Source organism: Idiotropiscis lumnitzeri, chromosome 5, assembly GCF_059441095.1.
Source record: "Idiotropiscis lumnitzeri isolate Australia: NSW breed Sydney's pygmy pipehorse chromosome 5, RoL_Ilum_1.0, whole genome shotgun sequence".
Classification (NCBI taxonomy): Eukaryota; Metazoa; Chordata; class Actinopteri; order Syngnathiformes; family Syngnathidae; genus Idiotropiscis; species Idiotropiscis lumnitzeri.
Window position 1 is genome coordinate 24550671 of NC_142395.1, and position 15142 is coordinate 24565812.

Genomic DNA, 15142 nt, shown 5'->3' on the forward strand with positions numbered 1-15142 from the left:
ATCTGCTGTTTTGGTGCATGACAACATTTATTCATGTCTACTTCTGGCCTCCATTTCCCTGTTGTCTCCATTGACTAAATTCAAACATCTCTTCTAAACTGCGTCTTGATTTGAGCCATTCTTTCACTCACATGATCATCCTCCATCTTTCTCACATGACCTCCTTCTCTGTGTCCCTCCCTCAGAGGCCTTATCCCAACTTGTGTTCTAAACATCATTCCGGCTCTGTGCTTCATCCTGATCGCCTCACAGTAAGACTCCCCCCCACTGTGGGTTAACCCTAAATGTCCACTTTATTGTTTCCCTTCCCTGCAGTTTGACACTGTAGCAGACTGTGTTGAGATCAACAACGTAACGCTTAAAAGCTACACTGTGTGCACCGAGGTACTATGCACTGATCGAGCGTGCTGGCTTCGTGTGTGTGTGTGTGTGTGTGGTGCATGCTTTTGGTATCAACTTGACTTGCCTTATGCAGCTAGTGTCAAATATGTGCCTTGGCTCAATAAAGATTGGGAAACACGGCTTCATGTGTACAAAAAGTAACAGAACTTTCCAAACGTACATTTCAGGGCCTGTCAGACATCAAAATAGTGGGCGGCGGCTCTGCGTTCAACCCCATGTCCGTCCTGAGGGTCCCCAGGCAAGCGGACCTGAACCAGGCCTACTCCCATCATCCCTTGCACCACAGCCTCAGCCAGCTGATTGATAAAAAGGCTCTAGTGACGGAAGAGGGCTGCTGGGACAACCCGCTGGAACCGGCACTGGTGAGATGACAACCATAGCTTCATGTCTAAAAATGAATAAATAAATAATAAATGGTTTCGTGTGTTGATGTAACCCTAACACCTGGCATTTGAACAAGGGTGTGCAGACTTTTTCTATCCACGATGGCTGGCTAATCTGAAGATGTGATGTTGTTTCAGTACGCGGAGGAAGACTTTGCGGATGCCATCAAGTCTTTGAGTTGCGTGAGGAAGGAGCATGCCACCTTCACTGACACACATCTTTAAGACACGGTACCCAATCAGGTATCGCAAGACTAATTAGTCGTCGCAATGAATACAGGTGTGGCGTAGGTCTGATTTGACCTCACTAAGTGTCTTCATTAAAGCCACTGACAGAGCGGGAAACGGAATGTGCGGATGTTAAGTTGTTGAAGGTGTTGCTGTAAGTGCAAGTGGACATCTTTTAGGTTGTCGAAAAATAATATCGGGAATGTGACCTCATCAATGTACTTAAAATATTTATATTTTATTGTCGACTTCCTTGATGTTCGCCGTTTCCACAAGTTACTGTGCCTAATTGAACCGTCCTGTAACTGACTGACATGACTTCTCCTGGCCTTCCTCGTGTGTTACTTTTTGAATGCCAACTATTTTTCACAGTATTTGTGGTGTTTTCATTGACATAAAGCGAGGACATTTTGATGGTGCAAACATTTTGTGCAGTTTAGTCTTGGAAGAAGCGGAGGGTGAACTTAGAATTTAGCTGTGGATTATTTAAAGTGTACACGGGACTCCAGTATTTATTAGATGTTGTCATACTGGGCAAAACAAAAGTCTAATGTATTGTTATGACATATTTGTTTTGATTTTTTTTTTTTTACTGTGGCAGTATTATTTGTGTTTGTTGTAAATTCTTTATTTTATAGATTAAGTGAAATATAAGCGATGTGGCCAACACACTCTCCACTCTTTTTTTTTTCGCTTTTAATTCATGTGTAACACACCCAATAGAAAAGTATTAAAACACAAATTGAAACAAGCCTACTTCAGGATAAAAATGCAATCTTATGTTTAAATACATATTTTACAAAGATTGTTTGTATGTTGAATTTGTATTATGTATGATTTATATTATAATCCATATTTGACTTCATTTCATGTTTTATAATATACTGTTAGTTGTATAAAAAAGTAAATTAATGTAACTGCTTAACTTCTTAATATTAAATGGATTTAATTTCTTCCATTACAACAGTTCAAATTAATTACACCTGAGTTGTAAAACGTTTGTTGTGTCACTTTAATGCATTCGTCATTCATTTAAAGTGATGAAATGTTTGAGGACATTTCGGTAATGGGGATCAAGGACGAAACTTTGCTTACAGGTGGAATCTACAGTATCATACAATAATTGAGGTAACTGTTAAATTCCCTTTGCACTACCTAAGTATTGTTGAGTTGGAGTTGTAATGTAGAAGTAGAAATGATCAACACTGTCTTCAGTTTCTTTCATGGAAGCTAACTCTGCGACTTTTTTTTTTTTTTTTTTTAATCAAACTGATGATGTTTTCTGCTGAGTTCCCCAAACAGTAGCTTAGTGCACTGTACACACGCACACACACACACACACACTGGAGCCGGTCTCACGAAACGAAAAGACTTAGCGTTAATTTACTTTTTGCCCCTGCGTCCCTTCAGGGAGCATCAAGGCAAGTTGGAAAATGAAGAAAAGCGGCAGTGAGAACGACGGCCTCAATCAAGGTCGCCAGTCGAGGGCACAAACACACACGCACACACACGCACACCCACACCCGCGCACACACACGCACACATTCATGGGCATGTTCACAGCTACTGTCAGCCACAGAGGGAGGAGAGAGAGGTGGTGAAATGAGAGCGTGTGGAGTGATTGTAAAGGACAGTGTGGCCCTGAGCCACGCGCACACACACACACACACACACACACAAAGTTTTATTAAAGTCATAAATCATTGTGACGACACGCCGTCTCAAAAAGAGGAGACTGTCTGAACGAGGAGGTTAGTGAAATGAAGACACACCCACTCCGAACATGTTCAGGTGGAAATTCAGCCATTGTTTGATTTATTTATGGATTTATTTATTTATTTTTGGAGGGGGTTATCAAAGTGGTCCCACAATGTACACACAAATGAACACCTTTGACTCCCGCTGGTGTGTTGAAGTTACTCAGCTTTAGTTCGTCAAGTGGTATTACAAAATAAAATCATCCGACTGCAGATCATTTTTTTTACAAAGATTTATATCCTACTACTGAAGTGGTGCTCAGAAAATAATTGGGAAGCACTGGCCTAATACCATCGGTGACCAGGTCATCTTTAAACTTCTATTAGGCTAACGATAAGCTAATCACAATAAGTAAATTTGTTTAAAGGGGAAATCAACCCCAAACTTTTCTTGACAAGCGTATGTTCTTTACAGCCCCACTATTCTAAACTTGGCATTTTGATTAATATTGCGTTTGCGGAATATGAGTTAAGCGGTTTAGCCATTTTGTCTCTTCTGTCGACTGAAAATGACGTCACGATTGCTAATGGCTCAGCTAACGACCAATCATGGCTCAATTTCACTAAACAGGTGAGCCATAGTTGGTAGTTACGCTATGAACATTTTATTGCAAATACTTTTGGGGGGGTTGACTTCTCCTATAACAGGGGTGGGCAAACTTTTTAATTGGCTGGCCACAATGGGTTTTAAAATTTGACAGAGGGGCCCGACCAGGAGCAGATGGATGGAGTGTTTTGGTCACCTCACCTCATCAGAGAAAAAAAAATACATTTAATTTTAAATGAAAGTGAACAAAAGCATTACAACAATATATATGTCTTTGAAAAACCATAGCATTTAGAAAATAAAACATTAAAAAGATTCATTCATTTAAAATTTTTTCAAGTTCGCCGGGCCGATTAAAACGTTTAACGGGCCGCATGTGGCCCCCGGGCCGTAGTTTGCCCAGTACTGCCCTATAAGGACACATAGCAATTATTCCAAAATGATGGAATATTGTTTAAAATTAGACCCATTAGAGAATTAAACAAGCCCCCCCTGACCATCTTTACCAATGACCAAACCACTTGATTGCATTATAATTCTTTATTGGTGTGTCCAAAATGTCCACTTCGAAGACACAAGTGTAGGCAACTGGACATAGTATTCCAATCTAACATTTTAAGAGCAATGATTTATTATCATACCACACACCAATTTTAATGTTAACACATTGATACATTTATTTTATACTAGTTTATAAAATAAGTGTTCATAGTGCAAATGCGGTCAGGTCCAATAGAATCAGTGTGTGTGTGTGTGTGTGCATGGCGGGAGTATAGATATGATTCTCAACAATACAAAGGACGACAACATCACAGATGAATCCATCGTAGTGGGATTTCGTTTAGTGTGACAGTTTCTTTGAATGCGTTACGAGGATGTTGCACACTTCGCTTTTAGTCTTTTTGTCTGTTTTCCAGTATGATGCAAGGCTTTATGTAAAACATCATTTTAACGGATCACATGCAGCTAAACTAGAGTAAAGATTCACCTCGAATGACCGCACAAACGTACAGGTCCGAATTGTCACGCTTTCCAGTTATAATCGACTATTTACAACACGGATCGTTGATATTGATCACTAACTACGACTTAAAGTCGTCCGCCTCATTGCGACGTAATTCTGTGACGTGACGCCTCATCGCCTTTGAAAGCAACAAGCTGATGAGCGTCAAAACAAGTTGAATAAGGCACACGCGAGATGAGACAAACGTGATAAAGTGATGTAGTGTAGGATCCTTGTGAAATTGTAAAAATATAAATAATTTGTGTAATCTTGCACAGGCAGGCACCACTGTGAAAAACAAACAATAATACATTGGTATTAAAAGGTAGCAAACATTTTTAAAGTAGTCAATTTCCCTTAAATTATTATCAACTTGAGTCAAATACACGTAATTTACTTTTTCTGTCCATTTTTTTTTAGGGCGCATGCTTAGCATATGCAGTCAATGTACGATATGTGCCTTTCAATGCGATGGCGCATGAGAAAACGAGTGAGAAAACATGTGGCAAATGCAGACTGGAAGCAGACACTTTGTGTCTCTTGTCGTCTCATGTGCAAGATTTTTTTTTTGTTTTACTGTAAGTAAAATGCTTTCACAAATATTAGATTGATCTGAATATGTATGGATATATTATGTATTCACTTTAATGGAATGCCTCGTACCATTTGACTCCAGTTTTTTTACTCTTTCCATTAACATCGACTCATCCAGTTTAGTCTCCCAGGAAAGCTGGAGCTTCACCCTGTTGACGTAGGCTGGATTTACACTACAGGACCAAAAGCCCAGTTCCGACTGATCGACTCTCGCCTAATTTGTTGGACTGAATATTTGCGTGCACCATTCAAATCATCACATATAAATAATAGAATTATTTAAACATAGTGTTTAATTGGCTCAATTGAATTAATTGAAGAAAACGTCCACATTACAACAGCAGACGCTATCAGCAATTATTTTGCTTATTTAATGATTGACACGTCTCGAATGAGCCATATTTAGTGTTCTTTAGACCTCTAATGTCACATGGAATGGTCTTTGCTTTCACTGCAGTTTAGATTTAGAGTAGCCGTTTATTTTTGTTGTTTTGGTGTCGAACATTTCTGGAAGGTTTACGGTAAATTTGCATTGGAATTTAAACTGGAGAATTATGGAAATATTCCAAATTGAAAATTTCCCCATGGGAATTAACTGGGGGTTGGTAAACGGCTAATTTAATGGCAGGGTATTATATTCAAAGTGAATTTAGCTGACAAGCAAATGAGGTCTCGCGCACTTTGTCCTCATTCGAGGGCACAACAGCACCTTCATTGCTCCATTGAAGATTATGACAAAATTTTGCCCAACTATATTAAAGTTCCCTATTAAAGGCACACTTAAAGTTTTCAACAGTAAAAAGTTAATATTTTGTCTTTTAAGGATATTGATATTTATTCATGTCCAATTAATACCTTTAAAAATGCATTTTGCCAATTGCTTCCGACTGAAAATGACATCACATTTGTTGAGGGCTCAGATAACAACCAATCGCAGCTCACGTAATGTTCAAAAGCTAAGCCGTGATTGGTTGTTAGCTGAGCCTGTAGTTATGTAGTTATCAAACTTTTTACTGCTGAAAATTACAAAATTAGTAAAGTATCCCTTTAAGAGCCAACCTTTAATTCCTTTTTAAATGTTCTGCTTTAATTCCATAAATGTTTAATTCCCATATATTCTCCTTAATTACTATTGAAGTATTCCAATTGAATACATTAATGTAATTATGTAACCCTAATTTTGTCAAACCATGCAGTGTGAATCCAGCCTTAGTATGAGAAAGTGGGTACATTCTGGACTGATTGCCTGTCACTCACAAGTTTTTGGACCGCGGGAGGAATCGGTCACAGGCTGCTGTCCTGACTCGACGTTTCAGGGTTGAACTTCCTGTGTCGTGGAGAGGTACAGGACGTCAGTTTGGTGGGGGAAGGGGAAGCGTTTGCGGAGGAGTCGCTGCCGCCGCCGTCGGATCCCGAGGAGAGGAGAGGGACCGGGGGTGCCCTCTTCCTCCCCAGAAAGCCCACCTCCAGCACTCCCCTCTTCTTAGTGCCTCCTTCCGCCTTCGCCCCATCTGCAGCAGCTCCTGCGGCATCCCCCTCCTCGGGCTGCAGGTGCACCTTCCGCCTGACGTCGGCTCCTCCGGGGACGGGGCTGTCCGGGATCTGCCGTGGACATTCCTGACTCCCGCCGTCGGCCTTCGTCCTCCCTGGAGTGGCCGAAGCGGTCGCGTTGTTTGCGTTGTTGCTGCGGCAGATCCACAGCTCCATGGCAGACAGCCTCCTCTCGCTCTCCTCGGAACCAAAATCACAGAGGGAACGGCGGGCATCCGTGGGTTGACTGGAGCTCTGATCTGTGCTGTCCAGGATGTCACGACTCAGACTGAAGTTCTGGAAGTCTCTGTGGATGAACATAGAGGTAAGACAATTTTGATCTAGTTCACTGAAAAGAAAATATATTTTTTAAATAAGATGTCATAATGTTGATCAGGGTCACAGGTGAGCCGGATTCTATCTTAGCCTGGACTGGTTGCCAGCTAATTGCGCAACACATTTTGGAGACGCCTCACATGTATTTGAAACGTAGAGGAAAGCCAGAGTACGCAAACCCAAAAACCCTAACCCATACATATTGTTTGAATCATTATCTATGCATAAATATGTCTAATATTCATATAATTAACAAATCCATTAGAGCAAACAAACACCTGTCTAAAGGATGCCGGATCTCTGCAGTTTAGCAGACACAACAGTCACGGCTGGCCATTACATGAGAAAATACTCTATGTTGACAATTATAATATATCATTGAACAAAAACAGATTACAGGTGCATCTAAATTTAGAATATCGGTAAAAAAATATATATATTTCCATTCAGTACGAAAAGTTACACGCAAGGATTGATTAAAGACCCTCCCCTCATTTTTATATTTAAAAAATAATTTTATGTAATATTCTCATTTCATGATGTTTTCATTAGCGGTAAGCTATAATAGTCAACATAAGAAATAAATTGTGAAATATTCAACTCTCGCTTGTTTGATTGAAACCACTGAAATTAGTTCTTTGGTTTCAAGTGTTTTCACCTGTTGCTGTGGAACGACTCTGTTCTTCTAGCACGAGCCAGCAGGGGGCTCTCCCTGTAGGGCCGCACAGCTCCGTACGTCACCGGGTTCTCAGGGATGGCCTCCTGAGCCTGTAACTGCACACTGACGGAGGACAGACGACACCCGTGATGTTGTGACGCTTTGTGAGGTGGCACCTTTCTTCTTAATGCGCTCCTTTACCTTGAGCAAGATTCTCGGAGGCGCGTGGGGTGCAGCACCGAGGGGGCGGGGCTAATGTTTGGCGTGGCGCAGCGCGACGTGCTCAGGTCACACTGGTCCAACAGCTGCAGAAGTTCCTCCTCTGTGGGACCGCCGACATCTACCGCGACAGAAACGTCTTCAGTTCACCTCATGACATGACCTCATGGCGATGAGGATGACACTTGCCGTCTTTCTTCTTCTCCTCTCCTTTGATGGCAGTGTCCATGGCGGTGGTCAGGTCCCACAATTGGATGCTGCCGTTGCCGTGACCGGTGAACAGATATCGGCGAGGTCGCGAGCCCATCCGGCTTGAACCCTCGCACTCCCGCACCATGAAGCAAGAGATGGTGGTCCCGTCCACGGATTGCACCTCACAGATTCTACGAGACAAAAAGTTCAGGTTCAAATCTGACTAACGGAAAGAACAAGGTGGTGTACAATCCAATTATAAGATGCCTCTAAAAGATTATCACAAGTGATTATCTTGTGGCGTGTTTTTCTCGCTGATTTGCTGAAAAAAGGGTTGGGGCAGACAAACCTAAATGTTAAACTGGTTAAATATTTCTTCTTTCTTAATGTTTCTGGTCAAAATCCACACACTGCAACTGTGACATGAAATGAAATGTTTGCCAATAAGGAGGCGACCTAACGAATAGAAGAGCAACTCTTTGTGCTGAATGTTTGTATAATGTATCTTACAAGTCATTCACCACAGGAAAAATGACGGGAAGAGTTTCCCAAGGCAATGCAGTTTCTACGTAATTATAATTAATAATTTTTTCCCGCTTTGCTTAAAGAAAAAGCGAGAAAGAATGGCATTATTTGAAACAACTTTTGGATTGAATTACGCCCCACTCCCTTTCTGAGATTTGATTTTGATTTCTCCTGATACCCAAAAAGCTTTGAAACTGTTTTTTTTTTCATACAAAGGTTTAAAAATAGAAACATGTTTGTAATTTGGAAGCACAATGATAAAAAAAAAATGTAAATGGGCATCAAGTCTTCAGCACGACTGATTGCCGCAAAGAGCGCCTTTTCATACTGAAATACAAACTGAATATGATTCTGCTCATCTGCCATTAAGTGTGAGCAGTGCAAGTCAGCAAAACTGTGGAAGCCACTGAAAATAATCAGTTGAAAACAACTTAAATCACCCTGAAAAATGCAATGGCACAGCCCTAACTTTTACTTATTCTTCCACTCGTACGCTTGGTCATATCAGGAACTCTGAACGCACTGTGGCACTCTGCTGCCTCCTACTGGTCAGTCTTAGTACTACAACGGACTGGAATGGGTAATTCTTGATGGAAGTTGATGTGTACAGTCACACTAAAAAAAATGTATCATATGTTCAATTTAAATAAAATCAGTAAAGGTGTTAAACTAAGTGTTTATTGACATACCGTTTGCCAGTGGACGAGAGCCTCACAAAGAGCTTGTTGGTGATGGGGACGACCTTCTGGATGAATACTTGCTGATCATCTCGCTCTCCAAATGGACCTGAGAGCACAACGTGTCAGCTAAAGGAGACAAGCCTTCAACAAGGACACTCAGATAAGTCTTCTGACCGATGTCGTTCCCTGAACAGTAGCTGCCATGGCTCTCGGTTTCCTCCAAGGAGAGTATCTTGAAGGAAGCCAAGGGCGTGGAGCCCGGCTGGGTGGAAATCATCCCTCGGAAGCGTGTCACCGTCCACGTGCGAACGTGGTTGTTGTCCGCGCACACTGCCACCGGCAGAGAATGAACGAGAGAGGATGAAACAACCGTCATCTTCACCTTTGTGCTTCTCTCTGATCCAACATCGTGGCTCCGCCCCCTCACCTGAGACCAGGTGCTTCTCAGACAACATGATTTTGGTCACGGGGCTCCTGTGCACGGTGAAAGTCTGGAAGAGCTGAGGACCCGAGCCGACCGTTTCTGGATGCTGCACGATGACTCTCACGGCGCCACTGCTGGTCCCGTAAGCAATTTCGATCCAGTTCCCGCTCACACCTGAAGAAGTAAATATCATTCCTAACGTTGCTCACTTTCCATGTCATTTTATATTTCTTTTGTGCTTTCTATTTACTACTTTAATGTGCATCTATGTCTGGTCGCACATTTTCCAGCCTTCGTGCATTTCCAATTTTATCTTGGCTTTCCACAAGTTGTACTTTCAAGAACAAACATGTAAAATTTGTAATTTCTCTGAACTCTAATATTTTATTACTGACTGGTTTTAGGCGTGAGGTAGACAGACAGTGCGGTGATGGCATCGTTTGAGGGATCGTGATAAAGCTCCGTCACCAAGAGATCGTTGTCTTTCATCCTCAGTGGAAACTTTTGCATGTCTGACAAAAGGAATTTTGGGTGTTACAGATCAAGAGACAACATTTTGGCCACTTGTCAAACAAAGACTTGACATGTACCAATGTAGTAGATGGAGCCGTTGTTGCAGCCCAGTAAAAGGAAGGATCCGGCCGTGTCGCAGCTCGTGATGGGAACAACATCTTGAACCTGGCATGTGCTCACAAAAAGTAGAATTAGATGAAAATTTGTCACGACAGTACAAACAAGTAAAACAACACAAAATAGCCAGAAATGCATGAGCAGGAATTTTTAAATACAGCATTTAAGTTATAAAATTCTATAAAAATGCCAATATGAAAAATATCTATTTTTAGTGTGCTGTGCAATATAAAGTTACAATGTGGGTGAAAAGTTTCCAAAAAAATTTTCAGCTGTACGCATTTTTTTTTTTTAATAATTATTACAGCCCTGCTGTTCTCTCGGTTTTCCAAAAAACAATTGAAAGGTGCATCAGCACCTGTGGTGCTCCTTTCCTGTAAACTTAGCATCAAGAGTATGTACGCAAATAGTATAGATAATAACTTTTTCTTTGGACAAGAACATCAACAAGGAGCTTTGGATAAAATGCAACGCGTGATTGTCGTTGAGGTAAGCTCTTTTGAGACAAACCTTAATAAACACTTTCACATTTTATTTCCTTGTTGTGCTGAACGAGCTGTGCTTGCTGGGTGTGGCTGCAATTATGCGCAACCAATCAGCTCAAGGGATAAATCCACTCGTGCTCTCGTTAGTCGACCTCGAGGCCGGGACCCAAACATGCGCCTTGTATCAGTGGCCGTGAGTATGAACAAATCCTCCGATTCAAGTCATCTTTTCGAAGTAATGCGTCTTACCGCAATATGGCAGTATTTTGTTTAATTTCTTTATTTTTTATGAATATGTTGGAAAAATCTATGAGACACCGAAGCCCCAAGAATTCAAGTGCAAAGTGGCGAGGGATTACTCTATTTATCCTTCCAGGGCACATGCAAGTAGAGTACACAAAGACTTCCACTCGACATACCTGCCAGTGCTGCGTGACGGCATTCCACACCCCGACTTTCCCAGTGTGGCTTGTAGCCACCAGCTGGTTTCCGATGAAGAAGAGATCATCCACAGGAACACCAAGGCTGAAAACGCCTGGTGGGGGCAGGCGAAATACAAAGTACCGCTAAGTCCGTCCGGTTTGGAAAAAAAAAGCATCGTTCATTTCCAGTTGTCCGCTCGTCTACCTATCTCATTGCCGCTGCCTCCATCTTGGATGCTCCAGAGGATGATGCTGCTTTCGGAGGCAACGGCCACCATCTTGTCCTTGTCTCCGTGCGGGCCGCCCACCACCTTGGCGTTCAGTGCAATGCGTTCAATGGTCCAGTCAAGGCAGGGGGAGGAGAACACCTGTTGCCACCCGGTCGATTCTTTTATCCTGTCGGAAACCTTTTGTCACCATTTGAGACTGCTGGACGGTACGGAATTGAACGAGTGAGACGTCTTACTTGTGTTGCTGTGGCAGATTTACCTGTAGCAGATGACAAAGTGTGCATACGCTGCTACAATCCAATTGTGGTGTCCTGCTATGATCAGCACCTTGCGAGGGTCTGGTCCTGAACAGAGAACGGCCCACGTGATATGCAACGGCTTCACACGGAAACAAGTGGACCTTCTTCGAGTCACTCACCAAGTTTATGAGTTTCATCTAATCCTGGTGAGCAAGGGAGGGGCGGATGTGGCGGGGCACCGACGTAGCTGAATCCCTCCGCTCCGCTGGGACCCGGACGTTGGTCGCAGGAAGAGGTGGAGCTTGACTTGCGGCCAGGGATAGCTGAGAGAGGTCAACACTGATGTCAACTCTTTTTAATGTGCCAACCATCGGACTTAAAGAGGTACGCATCCCTAAAGCAACTTTTTTTTTGCTCATAAACTGTATAGAATTGTGTCTAATAATTCTGTCTACATATACTTGTAATTATTTTTCTTACTTTTTAAGTGCATGTTTGTTGAAATCATGAATTTGGGGCAATAAACGTGTGTGGCGCCATCTTTAGGTTAAACACTGCACTGCATGTGAATTTGGCTTTCTGTCCTCTGATTGGACAAGCTGAGAACTTCACTTCACGTCCGTAATCTCGACGTAGCTGCTCTGCTGCCACGGTGTATGAAAAGCGGCTCGGTCTCGTACGTGATGGGTGAAGCAAGCGTCTGGTTTACCTGGAGATGGAAGGTAACCATGGAAGAGAACGCTGCCACATGACGAGCGGTCCAGTTCCTCACACAGAAGAAGGCGCCGCACTATACACACAAACATTTCTTTTTAATACAGATACATCTCAATAAATAAAATATCTCAGAAATACCTAATGGCAAATGCAATGTTTTAATTTTTTTGATTAAATACTTTGTAGATTTTATCCAACAGCAACTGATTGAAAATTTCTTTTAAAAGACATGCACATTTAAAATACAATAGAAACTTTGGACAATGTGCATTTAATTCTCCTTTAACAATAACAAATTAATTCATTTCGAAAGTGGATCCACACCTGTGTTCAGATCAGCATCACCCTGAGGTCATAATGGAAATTTACATTAATTGCCCTGCATTTTATTTCCTCTCATATCATTTATATATACCGTACAGACATGTGGGCATGCGCCTTGATTAGTGACCACAAAGGTAATCTCAAGTTATTCAAGTACAATGACAATGACGGGAAGTTCCAACAGTGAAACAGGAAGTAAAACAATCAAACAGTTCCTCTGGGACTGCTGCTCGCTTATTATAAATCTAATTCTATTGCAGTTGTGGTACACATTCTGACAAATGATGAGATGCGAACAAAGTGGCTTGCAGGAGCACACTCACGTGCCAGTTACTACAAAGCTATAAAATACACTTTTCCTCCGAGACGTACCTAAGGGAGTTATGCCGTAGAATTCCGCTTCATGCCGCAGAACGCTGATGTTGACGCCGCTGCAAAGAAACATACAAGGAGATTTATTTAATTTTTAACACATCTGAGCATAAGGTTAGATAGGCCTTCTTACCGCAGGTCCAGTTCTTTGGTTCGGAGAAAATTTAAAATTGGTGCAAAGGCTGTGGGGTCTCGGTCAATAAATATCTAGACAAGGACAAAGAGAGGGTGATTTTGCTGAATGATATTAGGAATATAGCGCACAATGACTGACAGTTATGACCACCGCCTTAAATGTTCTATTCATGGCATTTTGATTATTAAGCACTCATCAGCATGCTGCATCATCAGAAAAATGATCTGTCCTTGTTTTGGACGCGTAAACAAAGTCTGTACTTACAGCTCCAGTTTCATCGCGAAGAGTGGATATTCTTCCACTCAGCAGACTGCAAATATACACACACAGCAGTCAACGCAAGCATGTATCCATTTACATGCATCTGCATTGTTAGACAAATCTTATCTGTAAAGGTGCACAATTTGATAAAAAGGAATTTTAGGAAGCTTGTTTGAATTTGTTCCTTGCGTGGAGTTGTTCCACTGCAGTCTACTTCCAGCTGAGCTGAGATAAAGAAAGATAGTGCAACTATGCCAAACGTTCAAAACTTTCACTGTAACAATGTTTTCTTTTCCAAGTGTACTACGGGTTCTCTGACGTAAAACGCCATCAATACAGAAACTGTAGTCCGTTTTCAGAAGCAAACTCTAAACTGGGCATGTTGAGCATTCTGGAAATCTTTGGTTTGCTTTTTTTAATTTATTTTTTTTTCTCATGCCTATGCTTCGATATTTTTTGTGTTTAACATTGCTTTGGCACTGTTCTTTGCCAAGCAAGAATCATGAAATGAGTTGAAGAGCTTCTCGGTCACAATTTCGGTGCCAAGGAACAATGCCAAAGTGAGTTGTGGAGATTCATGTAGAACTTTGTCATCGTTGTGGGTCCAAGTGACTACCACACCGTATGTTGAGTGAGTTGCTGCAGTCTTGTAGTAATTTGATGCCAATTACTGTGTAATAAATACAGTACAATGATGGAAGCACTAAGACATTACCAATCATTACGCTTGTGAAAAAGTGTTACTATTGTATCTGATAGATATAAATCACATATAGGTGTAACCAATTACAATTTTTTGCATCATCTTCCCAGCAACAGAGCATCTGGAGCCAAAAGTGACGCATAAAGCGGGACAACAATGAGATAATGGAACATGTCTGCATCTCTGCAATAATAAAACTGCCTAACTGAGCTGACGTGTTTTTGCGGGAGAGTGGTGACGTCATCTGCTTGTCCTCAGATAACCCACAATCTCTTCGTATTTCCAAAAGAATAATGACAATGTTGTTACCTCGAAAAGAAAGAGTCCGGGATCCACATGAGGGTATGTCTGGAGGTGCTGAAGCTGGAACGCAAGCGAGACAGTTATGTTATTAATATTATGATGTGATGGCTAATGCAGGATGACAATTTGCACGCATGCATGAACATGTTCCAAGAAGAGGAGCACTTTACTGCTTCAAAACACAAACGCAGTGCAATTATATATGTACGCAAGTAGCATCCAGTCACATCTCCTCTTACACCCCAGTTTCTCAAATTACCCCCAACGGTGACCATCATGCCCACCGAAATGGACTTACCGTGTCCCACCCACGTTCAACTGGATGATTTCCCCCATCCCCGTCGTCAGGTCGCAGCCGTTGGTCGCCATGATGTGAGCCCGGCAGCGAGCAGTTCAAAGTAGTTCAGTCAGCGCTTCATCACGTCAGCTAGCATGCTAACATCACGATAAGATCGGTTAGTTCAGCTGGTGTCCAGACCCTGACAGCCTCCGCCGCGTCCCCCCTTCTCCATGAAATCACCCCGAAAGCGCGCGACCGAAATGTGGTCGACCTTTATTTGTGCAACCTAATCAACACTGGACTTTTAAAATCCAAAATGGTACCAGTGTAATGACTCCGTTATCGTCCAACGGGCGCGTTCACATCACCGCCTGGCTCTCGCGTTCATCGTAAATAACATCTTGCGCTGCAACGTGAACCGGCTGTGCCGAGAGTACATACCAAGAGTGAGAGACACATTTACTTACTACTTCCGCTTTCGTCTGAAGACATTTCCGCGTGCCAAAGCGCATCAGCCAAGTGCGTGGGAGTGAACGATGCTCAGATTGGTAAAATTGGGCGA

General features: G+C 42.2%; 2 protein-coding genes and 1 long non-coding RNA gene across 4 annotated transcripts in view; 2 read left to right on the forward strand and 1 right to left on the reverse strand.

The window, feature by feature from the left end:
* ush2a (Usher syndrome 2A (autosomal recessive, mild)) overlaps positions 1-1819 on the forward strand; it is a 158542-nt gene extending 156723 nt beyond the window's left edge. Inside the window, exons 92-95 of one of the 2 annotated variants that reach the window (XM_088296343.1) lie at positions 186-251; positions 316-384; positions 570-764; positions 924-1819. In XM_088296343.1, the coding sequence (XP_088152469.1) occupies positions 186-251; positions 316-384; positions 570-764; positions 924-1010 (417 nt within the window). In that variant the 3' untranslated portion in view covers positions 1011-1819. The remainder of the gene's footprint in view (positions 1-185; positions 252-315; positions 385-569; positions 765-923) is intronic. The other variant, XM_088296344.1, reaches the window with a different exon arrangement.
* A 2023-nt stretch (positions 1820-3842) lies between these two features.
* Positions 3843-15006, reverse strand: kctd3 (potassium channel tetramerization domain containing 3). The gene is made up of 19 exons (XM_088296315.1): positions 14599-15006; positions 14307-14360; positions 13298-13343; positions 13031-13104; positions 12898-12956; positions 12194-12274; positions 11664-11807; positions 11505-11589; positions 11221-11411; positions 11013-11128; positions 10069-10156; positions 9874-9990; positions 9482-9652; positions 9229-9384; positions 9064-9160; positions 7847-8040; positions 7640-7778; positions 7439-7561; positions 3843-6751 (listed from the first exon to the last, which is right to left on the reverse strand). Exons 1-19 carry the CDS (start codon positions 14667-14669, stop codon positions 6199-6201), a joined length of 2559 nt encoding a protein of 852 aa, XP_088152441.1. The 5' UTR covers positions 14670-15006; the 3' UTR covers positions 3843-6198.
* On the forward strand, positions 10608-12350 carry LOC148337391 (uncharacterized). The gene is made up of 2 exons (XR_015843193.1): positions 10608-11868; positions 12031-12350. It is a non-coding gene; the product is annotated as an uncharacterized LOC148337391 (long non-coding RNA).
* Positions 15007-15142: the final 136 nt, after the last annotated feature.

Excerpts from the sequence above, each read along its gene's own strand:
- kctd3 (XM_088296315.1), bottom strand. The coding sequence starts at position 14,669 with ATGGCGACCAACGGCTGCGACCTGACGACGGGGATGGGGGAAATCATC. Across the intron at positions 10,157-11,012 it reads CCGTCACGCAGCACTGGCAG|GTTCAAGATGTTGTTCCCAT; the intron begins GTATGTCGAGTG and ends AGCACATGCCAG. Across the intron at positions 9,161-9,228 it reads CTGTTCAGGGAACGACATCG|GTCCATTTGGAGAGCGAGAT; the intron begins GTCAGAAGACTT and ends TTGTGCTCTCAG.